General features: G+C 40.5%; 2 protein-coding genes across 8 annotated transcripts; one reads left to right on the top strand and one right to left on the bottom strand.

Moving 5' to 3' along the window:
* The first annotated feature begins 365 nt into the window (after positions 1 to 365).
* tchp (trichoplein, keratin filament binding) lies at positions 366 to 6,484 on the top strand. The gene is made up of 13 exons (XM_033619017.2): positions 366 to 522; positions 902 to 1,096; positions 2,094 to 2,304; positions 2,406 to 2,462; positions 2,808 to 2,876; positions 3,355 to 3,528; positions 3,610 to 3,722; positions 3,817 to 3,883; positions 3,981 to 4,153; positions 4,235 to 4,316; positions 4,410 to 4,595; positions 4,806 to 4,949; positions 5,039 to 6,484. The coding sequence occupies exons 2-13, from the start codon at positions 906 to 908 to the stop codon at positions 5,069 to 5,071; spliced, it is 1,500 nt and encodes a 499-aa protein (XP_033474908.2). The 5' UTR covers positions 366 to 522; positions 902 to 905; the 3' UTR covers positions 5,072 to 6,484.
* Positions 6,485 to 6,559: 75 nt separating this feature from the next.
* Positions 6,560 to 23,770, bottom strand: git2a (G protein-coupled receptor kinase interacting ArfGAP 2a). 7 transcript variants are annotated; one of them, XM_033619504.2, is made up of 21 exons: positions 23,434 to 23,770; positions 20,040 to 20,173; positions 19,542 to 19,654; positions 19,321 to 19,426; positions 19,120 to 19,206; positions 18,882 to 19,012; positions 18,694 to 18,788; positions 17,975 to 18,020; positions 17,440 to 17,491; positions 15,750 to 15,822; positions 15,518 to 15,615; positions 15,304 to 15,415; positions 15,071 to 15,213; positions 14,825 to 14,974; positions 12,219 to 12,467; positions 11,261 to 11,350; positions 9,622 to 9,704; positions 9,249 to 9,440; positions 8,875 to 9,006; positions 8,320 to 8,383; positions 7,588 to 7,950 (listed from the first exon to the last, which is right to left on the bottom strand). In XM_033619504.2, the coding sequence occupies exons 1-21, from the start codon at positions 23,483 to 23,485 to the stop codon at positions 7,738 to 7,740; spliced, it is 2,415 nt and encodes an 804-aa protein (XP_033475395.2). In that variant the 5' UTR covers positions 23,486 to 23,770; the 3' UTR covers positions 7,588 to 7,737. The 7 variants fall into 7 exon arrangements, with proteins under 7 accessions (XP_033475402.2, XP_033475400.2, XP_033475405.2 ...); XM_033619509.2 differs by lacking the exon at positions 8,875 to 9,006 and having other exon boundaries at positions 7,483 to 7,950; XM_033619514.2 differs by lacking the exon at positions 8,875 to 9,006 and having other exon boundaries at positions 7,483 to 7,950; positions 17,440 to 17,488; positions 23,434 to 23,623.
* Positions 23,771 to 24,047: the final 277 nt, after the last annotated feature.

The raw sequence follows: 24,047 nt of genomic DNA, 5'->3' as shown, positions 1-24,047 counted from the left end.
AATAAATGAATAAATAGACAGATAAATAAATAAACAAACAAACAATAATAATAATGATTATTATTACTGTACTATTATTATTATTATTATTATTATTATTTTGTTGTTGTATGATTACATATTTCTAAAACCACTAGATAGATAGATAGATAGATAGATAGATGATAGATAGATAGATACATACATACATACATACATACATAGATACATACATACATACATACATACATGAAATAGAATAGAATAGAATAGAAAAATAAAATAAATAAATACATAAATAAATAAATAAATAAATAAAGATTTGTCCGATGTTTGACGAAAGTGCGTTTCGCGTTTCAATCCACTAGATAGTTTTGACCTTTACTTGATTCCGTAGCGTGGGAGTAACTAGGAAGTGAGTCGGTAACTAAGGCAAACTGGGGGACTCAATAAAAGCGGTTTTTCTGCGTAGAAATGCAAAACGTCGACTGGTTTTAACAAAATACTGAGAGAGAGCAATTCAGTTCACCACCGGAAGGATAAGTAAGTATTATTTATTCAGCTGAAACTGTTTTTAACGCCGTAAGTGTTGTAACGTTTGTGAGAGGTGTAACGTCAACGCTTTGTTCATACTGTGTTCGTTTTTCCTTTCTTCTGTGCCCCCTTGTAATAAGCGTTACATGGCCAAAACACATGTAACACTAGCAAAGACAGAAAGGTTACTGGATACGTTTTGTTTTCTGTGTGAATGAGTTGCCTTTAGCGTCAACACAGTGCACACAAATTACGAGTAACGTTATTCAGTTGGCCAGGTAACTTAAAACGTAAGATAACTGACGTTAATAAATTATAAAGCGAGGGACATTGGTTAGCATTAGCTTGAAGTGATTACATCTTATAATGTATGCTAATTATTATGCAGATCCATGGCCCTGCCGACCCTCTCGGCCCATGTGCCCAGTCGGTCCCGGGTGCTGGCCGGACAGCTGGCCCGGCAGCGGGAGCAGGAAGCTCGGTGGCGGCAGCAGTGGGAGCTGCATGCTCAGTACTTCAAGGAGCAGAATGTCCGCAGCCACAGACAGGCGGTGTGGGGCTCCCATCGGTCCTACCAGCAGAGGTAACTGCATGCACCAGAGCTGGACTGACTCAGCTACCATAACGTTATACAGCTTACTCTTATTGTTAACGTTACATTGCAGTCATCTCAGCAACAGTGGGAGGTTAAATAAAGCAACGCAGTTCAAAAGAATTGCTTCAATCTGACTGTGTTTTGTGATCCGTGTTTATAGTTAATGATTGCCAAGAGGCTGCTACACTATATCTACACCATTTCTCTTTCACTGCCTTCACTTAAGATGGCTCTGTAAGTAATCATCCTTTGTAAATAAGGTGTCTGTGCGATAAAAAGAGACAGTTATCTACAAACTATTGCTCACACTGAATGTGAACTTGATAGGAATCGCATCAGGCTCACATTGGCGCTTTGTTTGGCGCAACAAAAATCAGTTAGGGTACATTTTTCTCTCTGGACCTGACTAATCTTGTGTAAGTGTGGCTACATAAAAGAAGGAAGGTGTTCATGCAAATACTCATATCATTATGTGGCAAGAGATACTAATGCGTGTATTCAAAAAATGTCAAAAAAACTTTTTGAATGCAGTTTATTCAAAAGAGGATGTCCTTCTACTTGTGTTAATAGGTAGGGGGCCTGATAAATACATTCTCTGGCCCTCATGGCTGGTAACACTGTACAGTAGAGCTAACATTCATAAATAATGACAAAAGATACAGTCATGAATAGAAGCATTAATAATCTTCCCCCTATGAAATATCATGGTAACAGTAATGAAATTTTAATGATATTTACCAAGAGCAATAGTGTGGAAGTCAGTTTCTCTTTTTCAGTGCTTAGTTATTCATCATACGTACACAGTCTATGTTTTGGGCTCAGCAACTAAATATCAGTGTGTTTGTAAATTTATGTCAACAGTGAATGGCATAAATAAACCTGTACTTTTTTTTCTTTTTCTTCTAGTACATTTCTGAAACCCTGTTGATTTCAGCAGACAAATGACAGAACAAAAACTACTGTCTCTTTTCCTCTGTTTTGTCAGTATGTCGGCCTACCATAAACAGAGGCTGAAGGAGGAAAAGGAAGCCAGCCTGGAGCAGCGCAGGAATCGGCTCAAGGCCATGCTTCAAGAGGAGCAAGACCGGCTGGAGGTGGAGCTGAGAGGAGTAGTTCCTGACAGTAGCACATTGGCAAGTCAGCTGGTGGAAAAGACTGACGAGCTTCGTACAGCAAGAGAGGAAAGAAGAAAAAAGGTAGTTGTACTTTATTAGTTGTATATTTCTTTTCTGGTACTCATCATGGTGTTCTGCCAGATGTGTATAATCCCTGTTATTTCTGTTTTTTTTATCCCTAGCTTGCACAAGAGCTGCTGAGGGAGCACTGGAAGAAAAACAACGCAGAGTTGCGAGAGGTAGCTACATTTAAACTATTAATGGAAATTCAACAAGTTGTAAAACCTCTTGCTTCAAAGTCTCCATGTTGATGAAGTAAAAAAATGGCCTTAGGAATCTTGTAACCATTCTGTGCGTATGAAGAGCTCAGCAAGAGGAGAAAACAGACACTTTTTGTCAAGACATCCACTTGATCTGGAAACTAATAGGGCTTGTGATGCAGATATTCCATGACTTTCTGTTAACCTGAGTCCAGTGTTGACTTAGGAGAAAAAAATGTTGTGGTATCCCTTCCGCTGAGGGTCAAGTTCATCAGTATCTCTGTCTCGTCTATGTCCTTAATCGCTCTTTTAATCTGTCCACAGGTTGAGTCGGCATTACATAAAGATCATGTTGTCAACCAATGGCAGGTGCAGATATCTGAGAAGAAACAGGTAAGACATCCATCACAGCTATCTGACAAAACAGTTCAGCTCCTGTTCATTCAAGTGTTTTAATAGCTCTCTAAAGTGTTTTTTAACTGAAGGTCCTTGTTGTGAGCGGCTTTAGGAATCTCCAACTTGCAACAAGAACCTTCAGTTTAAAAACACTTATCATCTTTACATGGTAACTACTACTGTTATCACTCAATTTTAATCAAACCAAATTAGAAATTGCACTCCAGTACTCTCAAACATTAAATCACTTAGGTAAGATATGACACATAGGACCCACAAGTTGTTAACGTTGTCATTATCCTTTTACGTGACAAATTATTCATGTAACAAATCAATTTTTAATCAAATGGTGTTCATGTCATCTGTGAGCACAGTATCAAGTCTGAAATCTACTCACCTCGCTCCCCTCAACATGGTACATAATTGAGAAAGTTAAGACACCTACTGTAAGTGACCCATCTCTCTAAACATGTAGCAAGAAGTGGCGGAGCAGGAAGAGAAGAAGCGCTTTGAAAATGAGTATGAGAGGACCCGAAAAGAAGCTCTGGAGAGGATGAAGCAAGCTGAGGAGAAAAAGCACAAACAGGAGCAGAAGAGGGCGGAGGAACTTCGCAAACAGATGGAAGAACTGAAGCTGAGAGAAGAGGAGGTATTCAGAGCTTGGACACAGTATTTCTGCTGGGAAAATGATATTGCAGATGTGTTTTTCAAGCATTTTTTTCTCTCTCAGGCAACTCGCCTGAAGAAGGAGCAAGAGGTTCTGCTGGTCAAACAGTGGGAGCTGGAGAAGATAGAGGAGGAAAGGAGAAAGGTTGAGGAAATGCGAAAGAAGTCTGAGATGGGGTAGGCAGAGCTATTTCTGCAAATAACATATAACAAGTAACATGATTCTTCATTCTTGTGAGGCATTGGGTTGATTGGTTTTGTGTTCCACTAGGCATTTCTTAATCCGTCAATATCGTGCTCAGCTGAAGAGGAGAGCACAGCAAGTGCAGGAGGAACTGGTCAGCCTACTTCACCCTCTTTTGAAAAGTATTTTTCTTTATGTAATCCACCATGCCTTGCTTTCACACCTTCCTACAATCCCTCTGTGTCCATCAGGAGGCAGACCGTAAGATACTGGCAGCCTTGCTAGAAGGTCAGCAGGAGGACAGGATGATAGAGACTGCACGAAGGGAAAGGGCCATCGCTGATGCTGCCTGGATGAAACGTGTGATTGAAGAGCAGCTTCAGTTGGAGCAGGAGAGGGAGGCTGAGTTTGATATCCTACATAGGTGAGCACCAAGATTCAGTAAGTGCAGGAAGGGACTCTCGCTTCCCCTCAAATACCAACCAGTGTATCTCATCCATTACAGAGAAGAAGCTCAACGTGTGTGGGAGAAACGAGAAGCACAGTGGGAGAAGGAGAGGAAAGCCAGAGAACGGCTCATGCAAGAGGTCAGTTGCTTAAAACAAAATGAGACTGCATTTGAATGTATTTTGATAGATATGACTACTAAACAACAGCTCTCCTTTCTTCTTCTTGGAAAGGTACTTGCGGGGAGACAGCAGCAGCTGGAGCTGAAGGTGCAACAGAACAGAGAGGCTCAGGAGGAGTCCCTGAGGAGAAGAGAACAGCTGATCCAGGGGCTGGAGCTGGAGAGGCAGACAAGGCGCCAGGAGAAGGAACAAGAGGAGAGCCGTAAGACCGCAATGATGCGAGAGATAGATGCTCAGGTTGGCACATAGTGCAGTGGTTTGTGTTTTAATAGCACTTATTTTCCCCACCAAGTTAATGGCTAAGAACTTAAAGAAACATACTCTGTAACATTAAGGCTGTGATAGCAGCTAACTACATTTGTGTGAATTGAGCTCACAGCACAGCATCTTATTATATGCTTTTTATAATAAAACAGACATAAAGTTGTTTGCACATATATACTGCAGGTGGAGCAGCAGCGCCAAGAGCAGTGGGAGGAGCAGTGCAGGTTGGAGCAGGAGGAGGAGGAAGACAGGGAGGCTCTTCAGATCCAGGAGGAGGAGCTGAGGCTGGAGATGCAGAGGATGGCCAAGAAAGGGTACCAGGAGAAGGTAAAATATTAAAGTCAAGCTGCATGTTCATATTTCAAATTCCTCATTGCTCTTTAATGTTAAAATAAGCTCTTCACTGTCTCTTTCAGATTCACAGCAGACCTCGATCAGCATGGACATGAGCAACCTGCAAGACTTAGGTCAAAACTGAATTGTGAGATGTTTATTTTTCTACCTGTAAATTAGCTTTAAAGGATAGTTTCACATTTTTTCAAGCATGTCTCAAAGCAATGCGCACATGCCTACATGTAAATCGGAGCAGTTAGTGGTCGCTGTTCTTGTTCCTCTTGTCCATACTGGCCATGAAGAGATCCACTCCTAATGTGATTCAGAATAACTCACGAGGGATAAAATCCAGTCCTCATTCAGTGTAAACATGAATTTCAGACTTCTTTCAATCAAGTGGGGATCTTTCTTTTTAGTGCGTCATTCTCTCTTTTTGCTTTTCATGTTGAGCCACAGTGAAGACACAATAACACAAAGAGAGGATTTCATACCAAAACAATTACGACTTTGGAAGGTACCCACTTGATTTGACCACCTCCTGAAGCTTCATATTATCTTTGGTTTAAGGGAATACCTGGAGTTTTTCTCATGTGCCTCCACACTGAACGGAGAATCCAAAACAGGCGAACATTCTTCATGAGCCTTAGTAAACAGGTCTGCATGTAACAACAGCAAAACTGTATCAAAACATTCATGTACTCATTTATCCAGTCGTATGCTCAGTCTTTACCAAACATATGCATTTTCACTAAAACCTTACAATTTAAAACACTTCCACACAGTTTCATGCATGGATGTGTAGCGCACCTGGCCAAGCACATGCATTTGAACTGTGCTCAAGTGGGCTCAGTGTGCGCTACTCATAGGTCACAAGTGCTTTATACTAATAAATGCATCTGTTTGTGAAGTACTGAGTATATGACTAGATACATGAGACTTGGATTGAACTGCAAGAGTTGTGTGAGAGTTTGTAAACAGATGTTTTGATATAGTTTTGTTGTTGTCAGATGTGGACCCTGTTTACTTAAATTCATGAATGTTTGCCTTTTTTGGATTCTCCTTTTACCCTGGAGGCATGCAAGACTAACAAAGTTTTCTTCATGACTTAAATGTAACACATGGTGAGGAAATAATACACAAACTGTCATTTTGTGGGGGAAGTATTCCTTAAACATTTAAATACAAATACACTGTGGAGGGATCTTTTCATCGCTGGTATGAAGAGAATGAACAATCATCCGCTAATACCTCTTGTTATATGTACGTTTAGTACATATGGACTTGCAAGTTTTGTTTCAAGACAGATTTTTTAAAAGATATGAACCTTTTCTTTTATGCTTTTTAAATAATGTAGCACTCTGTAGGTTATAAGGTCATATTGTGCCATCTTGATGTTAATAATTAAATGCTGGCTGTTTGTGTATGTAGAGAAGAACTGATGGATTTTTTTGCACTTTTAGAGCTGTTAAAGAAGTATATATTTTCTATCCTGAATTTGCAGACTGTTTAATAAAACTTTTACAATCAAATCATTTCAGCATTTTGTATTAAGGCAACAAAAAGTGAAACAGGATAAAAACAAAATCTGGCAAACCACAACAGGATATATTTATAAATTAAGTTTATTTAGAAAATAATTATTTTTCCGAAGTGCAACTTAACAGCTGCATCACATACATCCCTGCACTCGGGTCAAGTACAGAGAGGGACAATACCTTGATCAGATTTCAAAATGACGAACTCTGAAACACTTGGTGAGGATGAATGTTGGGTAGCACAATTATACAGGAGACGTCTAGACTTCTATCCCATATGTTGCACATTAAATACAAAACTAGCAGCAACGGAACAGAGCACAAAACACATGGACATACACAGTATGGCTATTAGCTCTAAACATCACCAACACTGCAATGGCACACAGGACCACAGAATATGGTGCAGTGTGGAGAAACACACCAGATCATCTGAAGTTAATACAACAACATCTTGGTGCTAGTGACAAATACAACTTGGCCCCTGAACAAGCGTCATTTGCATTCACTGACTTGACAAATGGGCACACACAAATAGCCGCAATAAATGCACTGCAGACTGGATTACACTTGGACAGGGGACAAACTATATAAATAGCTTTTTCGATGCAACAAACATTGGCATTGCAGAGCTACAACGTGTGCATTAATGAAGTTCCCAACATTTAATGGTAAATTTGTTTTTTGGACATTAAACTTTACAGTATGATGCTTGCACAGTGCAATTTATAAGAGGAAGCTCCTTTAGCTACAAGAGTGCGAGCAATAGCTTTCAACGACAGCATATTCATGACTCATTTATGGCTTTTCAGCATCCATGTCTGGCTTTGGACTGATAACATTAACCAATATCATCATGTGGATTTACTGTGCTTAATTCTGTCTCTCAATAAAAGGTATTTACATGATGGACTGATGTAAGATTTACTCAAATTGTAATCTATAAACCATTACAGTCCCCAGGCCTGCGAGCTGCTGCTAGTTTTAACATGATTTGTGGAACTCATTATTATACCCCAAGAGAAATTGTGCTATTACAACAGCTGGGTATCCCTAAGTAAAGATGCTGACTCTTTCCCTTTACACCCAGATTTTGTCCAGAGTTGGCTTTAAATATTTATTCATAAATTAAAAAAAACAATGCATGCATATACCACAAATACAAAAAAAAACAACAACAAATCATTAAAAAATATATGTAAGAACAAAACTGAGATGCTGACTGCTTTGCAGCCCTGTAAGTGCTGTTAGTTGGTATTCTCCTTTGTGGTGATGGTGACAAGCTGCTTGGCTGCCTTGGCAATGTCATAAGCACATTGGATGACCTGCTGGGTGACCAGCTGCATGTCCGGTCCCGGGCAGCCCTCTGATGGCAACGCCTTCCTACACTCGCTCTGTAGCCGGAACGCACTGGAGGTCAACAAGCGCAGAGAGCCTCTAACTGTCTCTGAGCGGGGCTTCTGCAGAGGAAGGTTAAAATATCTTAATAGTAATGGACAGTGTTTGTTAAAAAGTCAACAGATTTATGCAAGGAGAGGCAGTACAGTGCAGATCCTTTAGAAACACATTGACCTTTGATGGCTTAGGACTAAATCTCTCTTTTCTTTTGGTACACTTAAAATGTGTATATTTAACACACAAGAATAAAGACATCTAGGTGCAATTCAGAGCAAAGTAAAATAATACATCAGGAAATGGCGCATTTGAAAATATTGCTGCACTTGGACCTTGAATCTCTGACATTTGTGCCATAAAAATAATACAATAAAAGCTAAATGGCGCACTGATCTGTTCTCTAAAGCAACATATCTACAAATTTGTTTCCATACCTTGGGAAAGAGGGCAGCCATCTCTGTTACAGCCACATGTATTCTTTCTGAGCAGGGTATGAAGCTGTGAGGAGAAGAGATTTGTCGATGAGTTCAACGTATTGATGTCATTTTCATACAAAATGCAAATTTATAACGACCACTGACAAACTATAAATGAACCAAAAGCTCTTACATGCACTCAATTTACTATATAGCATTTACACCACACCATGCATTATCATCTTCAACTTCAGGTTAACATCAACAACATGCTATTTATTAGATATTTTTAGCCTTGTAAGTACAAAACAGTTTTATTCCATAGCACATTTTTGTACACAGCAAAAACAACATCAGCCTGAAAACTGTGTTACATCAAATTCACTGTCAGCTATATTATCAAACACAAGTCACTGCATAGATGTTGCTTAACGTTTCATCACTTAACTAAAGCAAATTCAAAGTCAACACATCAGAGAAAAAGAGATAGCTGGTTAGCAGGTGAGGCAGAAACTGTGTGAGGGAGAGGAAAATAAAACTGTGCCTGGGAGGCAGGGACAGAGGCCAGAGTACCAGGAGGTGGGGTCAGGGGACCGCAGGCTGAGCGGCTGAAGGGGAGGGGGGGCCTTCTCGGCCCAGGGCACCAGAGTGCTGAAACATCCCAGGCTGTGCCTGAGCCGACGCACACCCTCACGCTCACATGGTCTGCTCATAGGGGTGAGGGATGGGGACACCAAAGCAACACCATAACAGCAGAGCAGAGTGGAAGTAGAATGAGGAGGGGAAGAGTGACGATAACGGACAAAAAGGGGAAATGATAGGAGATAAACTCAACTAAACATAACAGAATCATGATGAATGTAAGAGGAACATAGAGTTTAAAATGAAAGCGAGGAAATGAAAGCAGATCATACACTGATAAATAAAGCTCCTGTTCAGATTCTGACCTGTCATGTTTGTTCTCTTGAGCAGCTCGCAGCAGCTCTTGGATATTCTTGGTGATCTGCTCTGTTTTGCGTATGACGTCTTCTGTGCTGGGAAGCGTGGGGTCTGACTCCATCTCCAGATCATCCAGCTCAGGGATAGAGCTGCCCTCCCCCAGCCAGCCGCTGCTCCTCAGCCTCCCTCTCCTGCACAAACTGCACAGGGAAATTCACAAGACATTATGTCTGCTGCCAAAATCTGTGCTTATGTTTTTACTCCAAGACAAAACAGCACATTATTTTTACTAGTAAATCCCTTTAAACTGTATTTAGGAGTTAGAAAACTCTTAATGTCTTTCACTCATCACCTAACTCTCATTCTGGGTGATTTTCTTACCCTGAATCATCCATCTCAGAGTCATTGAATGTGTTGTCATAGTCACTTTCTGGCATGCTGCTTTGCTTCTCTAACTTCGCAGCCTAGAGGGAAGAGAGGAGACAAAAAAAAAAAAAAGAAAATGCTTGAGCAAGACGTCTCATGTCACTGACGATATTAACTGGAACCAGCTGTGGTGAAATCCCAATTTCAACGCTCATCGACAAAGAACATAAACATATACTGGAAATGTACCACTTTCTGTTTGTTGTGTGGCGAATCAGAATATAAACAAGTGAAAGCGATGCAGACGACTCTGACTCAAAGGAGCCAGTAAAGCTGTGAAGCAAGAGCACATAATCAAATTTAAAGCATTCGATATAGGATTAGTAAAACAGGTTATGCAGAGTTCAGACAGTTTCCTCACATCAGTAGCACATAATCACTAATGCTGGCTGGCTTGAAATTGATCTGATCTTCTCTTGAGATTCAAATTGTACTGAATCATTAGACTATGATCATCATCAAATGTGAGAATGTGTTGAAATAAGGATGTAGTCGTGGATGATGGTTAACAAAGCAATCAAACAAAATTCTAATAATCAGCAGCACATGACTAGAAACATTACTAAGAACTCGCTCTCCAAACTAAAAGAGAAGTGACCCCGGTGGGTAACTGTTTGAGAGCAGGAAGTCAAGATGAGTTCACACATGAAACTAAATCACATGCAACAAAACTATTAAGTCACCCACCAAAAATAGAAATGCCTTATTTTCACAGACAGATTTCACTATTATCTGACATGTTCACTTAACTTTACACATATTAACTATCAGACTCAAAACTAAATTTAGAAACAGTAAGCAGAGACAATCAGGTACACTAAAGCCACACAGGACCTGTTCACAACATGTCCATATTATTTCAGTCTAAGTCCAAGAATCTAAACAAAGTCCTCCTCTTGTGCGCAGTAAAAAATGCAACGCAGCACACACAAGCTTTCCTCGGGAAATGCGATCAGCACACATGTTTAGATGAATCTTTGTTCTGCCTGAACAGAAGATGAATCTGTTTAATTGTAAACAACTCCTGGATCACCATGTTGTTTGTGTGTTATTGGAGGAAGTGAGAGCATGCTGTGCAACATGGCCAAGCAGTTGTTAGAGACAGATAAAAAAGGACTTCTCTTTATACTGTTAGAGTGTTTGCAATAAAAAGACATATACATTTAACAAGCTAATTTACTCAGTTTGTTTCCTTCTCATTACCTACAGGTGGTTGTTTTATAAAATGAAACAAACACTGCTAACAAGATTTTTACAATCAGACTTTTTCAGCATCATCTGCTGCACAGGTTTCTGCATTAAAATCAGCAGGTGCTGCATCACAAGCACACCTTTCTGCTCAACACTCAGGTTTCATCTTTTCAAAGCCACACAATCCCAGTTGTGTAGCCGCGCTGAGAGGATGATGCTGGTGAAGGCAGGTATCTGATGGTGAGGGCAGCTGGTGGAGGGGCGGCTCATGCAGCAGGGCAGATAAGGAGCAGCATATGGGAGGACAGAGGGAGGTGAAGGAGGGGGGAGAGAGGTGGAAATGGCTCCGAGTGGATATGCTGCGTCCCACAAGACGTGTGGACCGAGTGAGGATGTACTTAACCTTTTGAGCACTTTCGTCCTTCGACCAAGACAGGGTGGATGGAAATGAGGGGAGGGATGAAGAGGTGGTCACAAAAGCGCCCCTTTCCGTCTAAAGACAGGGTTCAAATCACATTTTAAGGACACACATTTCTTAAACAAAAAAAACAAACTAAAAGATGAGATGAATGAGGTTAGATCATGTTGTCCCTGTAGTCTCTTGAAGCCAGCTGATAACTCATCAGATAATTTGTATTGAGAATGGAGCTGATGGGAAACTATATTTGTGCAATGATCATTCAACTCAGGATTATAACATTGTCTTATTTTAGAGGGGTGAGCTTAAGATGAATCAGTTCTATGTAGACAATTTAAGAGCTTTGTTGTTTTTACAGCTTATCCTCCTACATTTATTCCCTGAGCTCATAACCATTTCCTTTCTGAACACAGTGTGCTGGAAAAAATATGTCTCAAGTATCTGGGAGTTAATCCATCGTGAGAAAAGTACCAGAAAACTGTTATTCACAGGCTCAAATTTAACTGCATGAACTTATTTGAATCAAAGAGAGATTTCAAACAGACGAGAAGACAAGGTGAAATTATCATGCATTACAAAAACACAGAGTATTTGTATGGTAGTTTTAATGCTTCATCAACATAAAACAGTACAAACCTTCAAAGTATATCATAACAACAGCATCTCCTAAGTTTTGTCTGACAAACAAGCAGCACTCCAGCAAACAACAGATAATGCAGATAATGGTTTTCAATGGACAAGATGAGATGTGACTGGCTGTGTCTAAATGTATGACATTGTGATTTTGATGACGTCTTGATGCTGCAAAGTGGCAGATAAGTACAGAAAACTATCAACAAAAAGGCAGAGAGGAAGGTTTGCAGACAGGGTAAAAATATGAGGGAAAGCTGTGGGCAGAGGAGAGGAAATGGCAAAGGGAGAGCAGGGAACAGGTCTTACTTACATGAGGTGGGAAGGGTTGCAGGGTGGGGATACCCTCTTCTGGGTAGGGAGTTTCCCCTTTAGGGAGATAGGGCTTCAGGCCTGAGCCGGTCTCATACATAGACATGGGCCGACTGGCCCGCGCAGACTGCCGGCGTTTCAGGGCTGAGGGGCTGGAGGGGTCGGGGTAGTCTGAACCGCTGGGGATCTGATAGATATTGGTTGGGATGTGCCGCCTGAGAGAGGTGTTCTCGCTTTGCAGAGATTGCAGCTGGAAGAGACGGTCAGCAATACACTAAGAGGTGCTCTCAGCAAAGCAAGCTGTGTTCCCTGTTCTGATCCAGTCTATCTTTATAGCATAACACTTCAGCTTTTGTCCCATTGTTCCTAAAATATTCATATTGTACTCTGACAGCGTGCTTCTGTCAGCATGCTTGATGCTTACAGTCTTTTTATTCTGCCAAGGTTTTATTTGGCAAGATATATCAGAAAATTTAAGAATCTAAACTTTGAATGTCACTAATACACAAAACCTGAAGCTGCCTTAGTGATAATGATTTTCAGAGTAACCTGTGTCTCGTGGCTTTTTCGCTTACAGACTTTAGGTTAGAAACATGACTGAGAATATTTTCCCATAAATATTAACTTATGTTCTCCTTTAGAATCCGTCAAGCTGACCTCTTAAAAAAATCATAAGAATAACATGAATTTTGCTTTGGGAGGGATTTTCTCCTGGTCTTTACAAAGAAAGCAAAGCAAGTGATAAGCAAGCAAAGACTATTGCATAGGTTAAGCAACACAGGTGCAGTTTAAGTCAAAGATGTAGCCACAGTACAGATTAAAGGAATACTTCACCCACAAAATGGTCATTTGTATATCAGTTAGTCATACTGCGTTACTTTAAATTCATATATAAAACTCTGGTTTTCTCGCATGCCTCCACGGAAAACGGTGACCATACTGTTTAACTGGGGGCCGCATTAAACAGCAAAACTTTATCAAAACATCTGTTTACAAACTGTCATATGACTCATGCAGTATGATCTAAGTCTCATTTATCCAGTCATATGCTCAGTACTTCCCAAACATGTGGATTTTTGCTAAAACTGAACTGAAAATGAAACTTATTTATGCTTTCATCAAAGCCAAAGAGTGAATGCATGTTTTGATCTAGTTGTTAAAGTGGTCCCCAATCAATCAATAGATTAATATGTTCAGTGTTTTCCGTGGAGACATGCAAGACAAAATATTTCATCACAAATTCAACGTATCACGACATGACAAAACGATGTACAAATGCTCATTGTGTTGGTGAAGCATTCCTTTAACTCAAGAATTATGAGAGGATAAGGTGCATTCAAGAACAAACAGAATCCTGAAGATTTTGTCAGGGACGTAACAGTTTGGGGGTAGAAAACCTGGCCTTATTAATGGATGTACTTCCGTTTAGTGCAAAGTAAATGGTAGATCTGGTGTACTGGTGGTTTAGTTACTGACCTCTGCCATAATGACTGGCCGACTATTTTTGGTGAAGGTTGTCATTCCAATTAAAGTTGAAAGATATACAATATGTCCTGACAAGCCACATGTCCTGCTTTCTCCACCACATCATTATCTAAATGTGATCATTTTAGTGAATCCATTCAACCAAAAGCTAACAACACAAAGCCAGATCACATCATCAAAAACAATACAGTATGCTACAGTGATGTATGTCTCGTACAGTGTTACAGTGACCTTGTGTGTGCAACTGAGTCACACAAACAGCATTAAGAGACAAATTATTGGCATGCTCCCTGAAAACAGCCACATCAAAGCAAATTTAACATATGAAAAAAAATAAACCTCACTGACAGGGGTTCATTTTAACAAAATAAAAACCATGCTTAAAACATCTGAGGCCAAAAACAACCATTTTAAAAATAGTTTGGGTTTAGCAGATTGCTAAATTGAAGCGCAGTGCATACATTTGTGCAGAATCCCAAACTTAACATCATCTATAAATCAGCAGTTTGATGTAAGAGAGTAACAGTATTCCAGGTTTGTGTCACCTGAGTACGCTTCCTATGAAATGTGACCACTTAAACAACACGTCAAATAATAAATCTACATGTACTAAAAGGCTGTTACCAAAAACAACAGCTTAAAAATCAACCATAAACATTCTACACAGTAAACACAGTATATGTGATGAAGCAAGGCACACACATACAATTTCAGTTAGTCACTATGAAGAGATTAAAAAACACTGTCAATTACTTCATGCTTTCTCTTAAAACATGCTTGTTAGTAACATTAGACAGTGTAGATTTAATACAAAAAGGAGAACTATGGGTAAATTGTTTTTGTTATTAACTGGAGAAAGGGTGCACTTCTTCTCAAATCCAGAAAATAAACCAACAACAAAACAAAAAGAAATCTCCAGTTTACATTCAAGCTTTAAAATTGAACATGCTGGCCAAAACAGAGGGTGGACCAGCAGGGTGTCACAGCAGCCTTATCTTGCAACACAGCATTCCTGTTCAGACAGCTCGGACTGGGCAGGAGAAGAGCTCTGCTGACCACTGTGGCCCCCCCTCGGTCCGGCCCCCAGTGTTAGTTATCTTATTGGTGGAGCGCGGTGGATACCTTTTTCTGCATCAGCCTCAGCTCGTCGCTCAGGTTGTTGTTGGCTTTCATAAGGTGCTGGATCTTGGCTTCGGAGGCGGTGAGCGCGTTTTTCACCTCCATGTATTCATGCATAGTGATGGGGCCATCTGAGAGGTCAGAGTCCAGGCTCTGTCGGAGAGAGGGGTTGAAAAGAAAATGAAAAAGGCAACGCGAGACAGACAGAGCCCTTCAGGGTTTGTATTTGTGAACGTGATGCCACAATACCTTGGTTCTATCTCCTTTGCTTGAGGGGAGCTCATGATCTGTATCCTCATCAGACGCCACACTGTCGTAGTCGGGCTGGTCATTGTCCTGGCTATCACTGCAGTGCCTGACAGCCACGCTCTTCAAGACAAATTCGACATTATCTGGAATAAAGGAGAGCGGAACAGTTATATCTGTGCTACACTTTGGTGTATCAGTGAGATCTTGGACTAAAGCAACAATAAGATCCTGACCTTTGGGACTGGCTATTGTATTCCCTTGTTGCCTGCGCTTAGCATCACTTAATATGTCAATCACGAGAGTTGCAAATTCATGTGCATTGAATCTTGCCAGCTTCTGTCGTCCCTAAATAAGAAAAGCAAACACATCAGCGGTATGCAATCTAATTTCAAAACGCAGAGGGAAGCAACACAACATCTGTATGGTAGTTCTGTAAAGCTGACTTGCCTGGTTTCGCGTTGATGAATACTCTGGATTCACAGGAAGGAAAGGCACCACAGTCGTCTCTGTCACCAGAGTGCTGTGATTCTGTGTAGCCAGCCACACTACAAATAATAGGATAAGAAAGAGCTCAGTGGTGTCCGCTTTGGATTTAAAGTATCATTGTGAGGAGATGCCGGTACAAATGTCATCTGTGGATACAAGACACCGGAGCTTTTACTGGATGATTGTACTTTACCTGCATCAGTCTCTCGCCTGTCCACCTCATCGTACACATCCATGGCTAGCTCCTCGAATAAATGATTACTGAGCTGCAAGAAAGTGAGTTCAAGACACTTAGTCAGGCTTAAAGGAAAAATCCAAAATACATATTTCTTTTTTTGTTTTTACCTGTGTGTTATTTATCAATCCTTTTGGTGTCAGTTGTTGAGTGTTGGAGATATTGGCCTTAAGGATGTCTGCCTTCTAGTAAATATAATGGAACCAGATGGCACTCAGCTTGTGGTGCTCAAAGCGCCAAATAACACATTTAAAAAACTCAACAGCAATGTCTCTTTCCAGAAATCCTGATCTGGTTACACAAGATTATCCACGGACATTTTTGTGAGCAGTTTCATGCAGGAACTATTTTCTTACTACCACACTACACCCACCAACTGTATCACAGCGTAGAAGGAAGCATGCCCTCACCTAGCAACACTGAGCTAGCTAACGCTACGGCTCAGCTGAGGAGGACGCCATTAATGCTAACATCTCACACCGTCATGAGCATAAGCATCTCGTCCATGAGTAGATGCTTGCTTCCTTCTGCTAGGTGATACCAAACGTTGGTTGGCCCTCTCTTGAGGAAAGGCGCAAGAGGCACTGGCTTTTATATACTTTTAAGGCCTTTCTAGGCAAATTACCACCATATATTGCAAATTTGTTGGAGTGGAACTCAGGCACTTACATGACCCGTTCAGCTGAATTGCTACTACTCAAAGTTCCTCGAGTCCGTACAAGTATTGGTAAGACTGCCTTTTGTTATGATGCCCCTAGCTCTTGGAACGCACTACAACACATCCTGAAATTAGACACACTCCCTTCACTCACAGAGTTTAGGACCTTAATCATAGATAACTGTGTTTCTAATTGTAACTGTTTCAGATGACTGTCTTTCTTGTTAAATGTATTTTGTTGTGTGTAATCACTGTCAGTATTTTAATGGCTTGTCAACTCGACGGCTTTGAAAATGAGGGTAACCTCAATATCTCTCGAGAATAAATAAAGGTTATATATATATATATATATATATATATATATATATATATATATATATATATATATATATGTATGTATATATATATGTCCACTTGTGATCCGATCACCCAGGAGGCATGTTAATATCAGATGTATACAGGGCCTGATACCTGACGATAAATCTCATCCATCTGTCACTCCACGCAGATAAATACAACTGCTCATTGTTTTTCTGTACTATGTGATGATATACAATATTTAAATCATGCTCAGTTTAAAATATTTACATTTCCCATGAATATTGATGATGTTGTTGGCAGTCAACCAGAACATTCTTGTTGTTATATATATATATATATATATATATATATATGGTTGGTGGGTGTAGTTCGGTAGGAAAAAGTAGTTCCTTTATGAAACTGCTCACACTGTTTTTTCAAATATTTTTTTTTGGCGCTCTGAGCACCACAAGCTGAGTGCCATCAGTTCCTTTATATTCAAGAGAAGGCAGACATCTCTACGGCTGATATCTCCAACACTCTGCAACTCCCACCAAAACAATCTAGACTGATAAATAGCACTACAGGTAAGAGGAAAAATATGTGGTTTTGATTTTGGGGTGAACTGTCCCTTTAATAAATGGGAGAAAGGGTAACTTAGTACAGTAAAACTCTGCAAAAAATACTCACAGACTGCAGTTTCTTCTTTGCTGCTTTGGCCAGTTCTGATAAATCTAAACTGCTGGAAACAAAACATAACTTTCATAAACAAGCTGATGAACTGTTAGGTCGACATAATGCACACTTCATTCTGAGTAATACTTACATGTTCCTTATTCATCAAAAGACAGCATTAAAAAAAGATCAAATGTATCATTAAATTGAAAAAAGCACTGATTATTTCATAGTGGCTGTTCTGCTCATTGAAATTAGAGTTATTTGGACTAACATTCTTAATTATTTGCAGCAATTACAGAGTGTTTGGTATGTCAGCTACTCCCCTGGGTCTGTTTCCTTTAACACAGATACTAGATGCTGCAGCGCTCTCAACAGCGTGTCAGGACAGGCCTCAGAGCAAGACTACAACCATAAACAACTGCCTCACTGTGCTTGCTTTGCTGGCTCAATTCAAGTTGAGCCCGTTCACTTAGACACACGCTAATTCACAGACAAATTAGTTAATATCGACATACATCATGTTGACTTACAGCTTGTGCTTTCTTACCTGTCAGCCATTTGTGGAACAATGAAGTGCTGGCCGGTTTTATGATCTGAAAGTAACAACAAGAATGTTCTGGTTGACTGCCAACAACATCATCAATATTCATGGGAAATGTAAATATTTTAAACTGAGCATGATTTAAATATTGTATATCATCACATAGTACAGAAAAACAATGAGCAGTTGTATTTATCTGCGTGGAGTGACAGATGGATGAGATTTATCGTCAGGTAACAGGCCCTGTATACATCTGATATTAACATGCCTCCTGGGTGATCGGATCACAAGTGGACAGCTTTAAGTACAGGTGTGACTGTACCAAATGTGTCTTCAATGGGTCTTAAGATCCGATCACTCAGACCACATTTGGAGGTGGTCTGGGCTGCATGAGGCGTGTGCTTAGCATGACAAACTTCAGGCCAGTTAAAAACAACAATGTATTTGGTCTTTGCAAATGAAAATGTTGTACCTGTTCATTTGCATATGAAGTGGGAAATTTCAATATGATCACCAGTGGTCACTCGAGGCCCATGTGGAGATGCCCTCTTATGCCAGGTGTGAACAGACAAACATAGAGCTGTCCACTTGTGATCAATCACCCAAGAGGCATGGTAATACCAGGTGTAAACAGGCTCTTTCACTCCAGCCACACATGCACATATTCTTAGACCCATATGATTTTTAGTAATTACAGTAACAGATTACTCTCCGTCACTGCATACCTGGCTTTCTCCCACACAGGTAGAACGCCAGTCGATCAGTCAGCTCATACTGAATCTCCACCAGTCTATCTGCCAGGTCATGGTGGCCAGCTTCCCTACAAAAGCAAACATAAAAAAGCATTATATATTACTTGAAAGGGTAAAATTACAGGCCTGTGATATTTCATGTTTGAATTATAAAAGCTAACCTTGCATAGTCAATGGGAGTTTTGCCATTGCTGTCAGGGGCTCCAGGATCTGCTCCATAAACAGTTAATAGTTCAGCCTGAGATACTTGTCCTGCCTTTGCAGCTACATGCAAGGGAGTGTTTCCCTTTTCCTGGGGGAGAGGATGATTAACAGGACATACCATTATGATTTAAAATCAAGAGAGGAGTAAATGCAAAGATGAAAATTCTGGCTTTTAATACAGCAGGTGAGTCTTACCGGGTGAAAGAAGTTAGCTTGTGCTCCCAGGGATAGCAACCTCAAACAAGTCTCAAGATTCCCGGTGCGTACACTTGAGTGAAGTTGCTGAAAAAAACAAAACAAGTATTATTATGAATGAACACAGCTTACCAATACAGCTTTGTACAAAACAGTATTTCAGTTTTCTCTTGATCACATCAAGCAGCCCCTTCTCCTCACCTTGCTTAAATCCTTGGCTGTCGAGCTGTCATCCTCCCGGCAAGGCATGCGATGGACAAATGCCAGCATTTGATATTTGGCTTTAATAAACTCTGATTTGTTTGGGCTTTTGGGAGAACATGAAACAGAGAAAAGAAAGATGCAGTTAATGAGGCAGTGGCACATACTAAACTTCATTGAATCAACATCTACATGAACATTCTCAAATGATAAAGACTCACTGTATTTTGTCCTGAGGGTTGGCCTTGCGTTTTCCACTCATCACAGACGCAGGGTCCAGAAGAGAGTGCTCCCATATTGAATTTGCACCATTGCTGTATAACGTCTGAACCATCTAGGATGAATTGAAAAAGAAACCTGTAAAATTTGTCCCATCGATTTCTAACTGCAGAATGCTGACGGGCTGTTAACAGTTCTCTCCCTGAACAAACACTTTCTATATTTGGATAAAATCAATACACCTCAGTGGGATCTGATGTACAACTGTTGTCAACAGATTTATCTTGAGCAAAGATAGAGGCCAGCTGAATTTAAAACGGCAGTAATGCAGATTGTGAGCAAGGATAACGACAGTAATCTCAAGACATTTCAGGAGAGACACTTCATCCTCTAAGCACTCATAAACTTTAAAGAAAACAACTTCACAACTGAGAGTACAATGATGTGTAGCTTTATACAGGTGGCTATAAACATACATTTCCCCTGTGTGGGGTTATTACCTGTAGCTGCGTAGGAGGCCATGGTGTGTGCGTCAGGTGGCGGACCTGCGAGCTGTGTCTACCCAGACTTCGATGAACGCTGCAGCACTCGTCACAGATCAACACACCCCTGTTCACCGAGGCCCAGCGAGGTTCTGAGAGGGAAGACACAACCAGGAAGTAAAAATCATGACACCTGCAGTGATCTAACTGATGACTGACAACTGCCTGAAGATGTCCTTTGAAGGATAGCTTAAGGTACAATACCGTATAACCCGGCTCTCACTGATTTGATTTGCTCTAGCTTTATAGGTAGTCAAAGATGAGTCATTTAGAAATGTTTTGCAAGGCATGTCCTCTCTTTACATTCAGTACCATTATTCAAATCACTAACATGCAAGGTGGGAGCACCCACTTCTTCTTTTTCCTCTGCCGCACTGACTGGGTCTGGGGAAACTCTAACTTGTGTTTGCAAAACTATAAGAAACTTACAGGATGAGGCTGGAAATGCTTTACGTAGGTAAGTATCGTATCGTTTTACCAGTACAAATACCTGTACCCTTAAAGTGATACTGATACCTATATAGTACTTCATTTGGTACCTTCTTTTTCTACTTAATTCGATACCCATCATGTGCATGGAAGCGTTCAGTTGTTTAAAATGCCACCAGACGCCACAGTACACCACAGAGGTATCATTTGACTGGAGAAGTTTCGATACTCCTCAGTACCAGGTTATTTCGGTCAATACATTAAAGGTATTGAGAAGTGATACCCGGCACCATGAAGAGGTATTGTCTGTGTAGCCCAAGCCTGATAAAACTTTTTCCCCCATGCCATCCACCTCCATTGTTGTCCAAAAAGTCACAATCATACATCAGTGAGCCACACCAACGTACTAGGTGCACCATCATTAGATAAACATAGGTATTGTAGTTAATCCCACATAAACGGTCCTGCTGCCACAACTGATGTAATAATCCATGGCTGAAAATAGCCCCTAATAAATACACTATTTACTTCTGCTTCACCAGTTACATTTGCTGAAACGACAGTGCCTTGCTGTTTCAATAATGATATTCCACATTTTCTGACCTGTTTTTATAAGTGTATGTCTTAATTCTTCAAGATTAAATGGGCTTTGGACTGAGTGCCACAGGAAAGTCCCAAGAACCAAAGCTCAGACCACTGGAAGCAATATTTACGCAAGTGCAACAGGAACAGTTCAAACAATGTAGGGCACGAATATAACAGCCAGCCAAATTCAGGTTAGACTATCAGAACATGCCTTGAGGAGGTTTTTACATGCAGACACAAACACACTCTAACCAGAAAAAATAAAGACAAGAGTCAACCCTCAATTGGCAGTGACAACAGCAGCTATAACAGGCATCAAAGGCCTTTTTGACACCAGATTTAGGTGGAGCCATGCATTGTGTAACAAGGAAGTGAAGACTTGCAGTTGTAGGTTGAAGCACCTTAACCTTATTGTTGAGAAACAGAGCAGCTTCCTCTTTCAAAACATTGTATGACAGACGAATGCTATCAATAATTGTGCTGCAGCATAGTGAGGAAATGCACAGTCTGAGAAATGGAGACTGAATGCATTTACAAGATACAATATACTCTGTGACCAAAATAAAAATGTTTACTTAACCTTGATCTATTTAGAACACTTTATCTAACACAAATGTCAGAGTTGTGTCGTCTGCCGTTTATAGAGACTCCTGTGACAGCGAACATCTCCAGACCAAAAATACTGTAAATTCATACGACACTGATAGCTGATAAACTGTTAAGCAGATTGACTGGCTGGCACAGTGACAGCACAGTGAGGACTGTGAGTGTCTTAGCAGCAGCTGAGGTGAACTGTAGGAGGAACAGCTGCAGGAGTTACTGGTCAAATTCTGGCACCTGGTCCCTTGTGTTCAGGATCTCCTCAACTAACTTACTGTGAGTTTCAACCAAGACCTGGGAGTTGGTGCTGACATGCCTCTTTTACCCTTTCCTCAACAAGTGCTGCTAAATTTAATACCAAATCTTGAAACTAAAAATATTCACAGCCAACAACTGGTAAAAGCCACATGGAGGGGCAATCCAGGCCAGCTGCTGTGGACACCCAGAGTTAAACTAGACTTAACGACATGATGACAGACAGGGCACTAAAACTTGAGTATTACTGAGTATTTAGCATACTTGCTAGTGTTGTTCTTGATTTTTCTTGTGATTTTTTTATATTGGCTTTACATTTCTAAAACCAACTCTTACAGCATATCAGGTTTAAAATGTACCGTCATGCCACAATAGAGAAAAATCTCTTTTGCATTGAAAGCACGCAGTCGATTCACTCCGCATCCTGTTTTGCTTCCTGTGCCTGCTGAAAAACATCACGTCATTTCTATATAAATGAGACTCCTGAAAGTACCTCACACACAATGAAACTAGTACTAATAAAAGCTTAAACCATCCCTAATACTATTTATCATTACCATTATTCAACAAGCAAATCTCTTGTAAGGACACAGGATTAAGTTGTCTTTATCTGGACCAATAAACCTCCTGCTAGTCACCACAGACACTACAGTGCCGCAGCTGGTTCAGTCTGAGAAGCATTTTTAGACTTGGGTTGCGGATGTAAATCATTTATTTATTTGATTATTTTTACAAAGTCTTGTCACTCATTATTGTTTGAACGACTATTTTTTCCATAGTTCACAGTACAGATCAGTGGAGGAAAAAGCAATATCATTAAGAGTACATTCATTCAGTCATTCCTCATTAACACAATAGTTAACTTCAGTCACACATTGCCAATGTAGGCAATGCCCATGTGTGGTGTACAAAGAGCTGACAGTGGACCACTTTACTCACTGACTTTTTATGAATGATCCAGACATCCTGGTGGGTGCTTAAAAAGCATTTTTCTGCTGATCATGATGGATGATTTACTTTTATTTCAAATGTAGTGGACACCTAGATGAGGCAAATATCATTTCATTCACACTTATTGTTTGCTACCTGTGACAAAACTGCTGTCCAATTATACTCTCTCACACACACACACACACACACACACACATCAGAAATTCCTGCCTGATTAACTAAAGCAAGTCCGGATGGAAACAGTTAAAAAGACAGCTGCTTCAGGTCTAATTGCATCCTCAACCGGGGAGCTATAACACTGGTGAAGTGTCAACAACACTTACAACTTACCCTGTAGAAACAACAATACACTGCATGTCTAAATTACTGTGAAGACTGTATAAGAAAGCAGCATGGGCCAGGACTGATAATCTGATTTACACCAGAGTAGTGAAGTGCAAGGCTTTGGCTTAACGGTACTTGATGGACCAAACGTCTGTGAATAAATAAAGCTAACAGCCTCACACTACAGGGATGGTGTGGATTTGCTTACCTGGAACACTGCAATCAGCGCAGACCTCAGTGTTTCGCAGGCGTTTAGACATCCTTTACTCAGGAAGAAACGCCTTTTAAAACGAGCGTATTATGTCCGTTGCGTTATGCTAATCATTGATTACTCTGTGGGGATTCCTTCCGCGTTAGCTAGACCTAGCTAATTAAAAACAACCCAAACAACGGTCCGCTACCTCATTTAAATGTTGCTAGCCTTTTCGTTTTGGCTATCGCCCGCGTTACAACCATTATAACGTTATCCCAGGAGAGTACGGTACAATGCTGCTTGGCTGCAAGTTAGCTGACTTAGCACCTGATTAGCTAACTAGCCTGTGCCCGCTTGGTAGTTTACTCTTCAGCAGACAGCGACTGCGACTGCACAGCGCGAGAGCATTCCCAGTGGCAGCTGCGACTGTGACCTATTGTATAGGGCGACACTGTGCCCAGAGGTGAGCCTCTCAGGAAACAAACTTCTCCTCGGAAATAAATATATCACCAGCTACCTTTTGTGTTTCACCTGGGTGACCACATCCCAATCGTAGCCCTGATTTTTACAGCTACTAATAAGCATAAATTGTACAAACATCACAATATATTTGTTGGAGTGTTCTGTGG

Source organism: Epinephelus lanceolatus, chromosome 9 (assembly GCF_041903045.1).
Source record: "Epinephelus lanceolatus isolate andai-2023 chromosome 9, ASM4190304v1, whole genome shotgun sequence".
Taxonomy (NCBI): domain Eukaryota; kingdom Metazoa; phylum Chordata; class Actinopteri; order Perciformes; family Serranidae; genus Epinephelus; species Epinephelus lanceolatus.
This window is presented reverse-complemented; position numbering and strand designations above follow the sequence as displayed.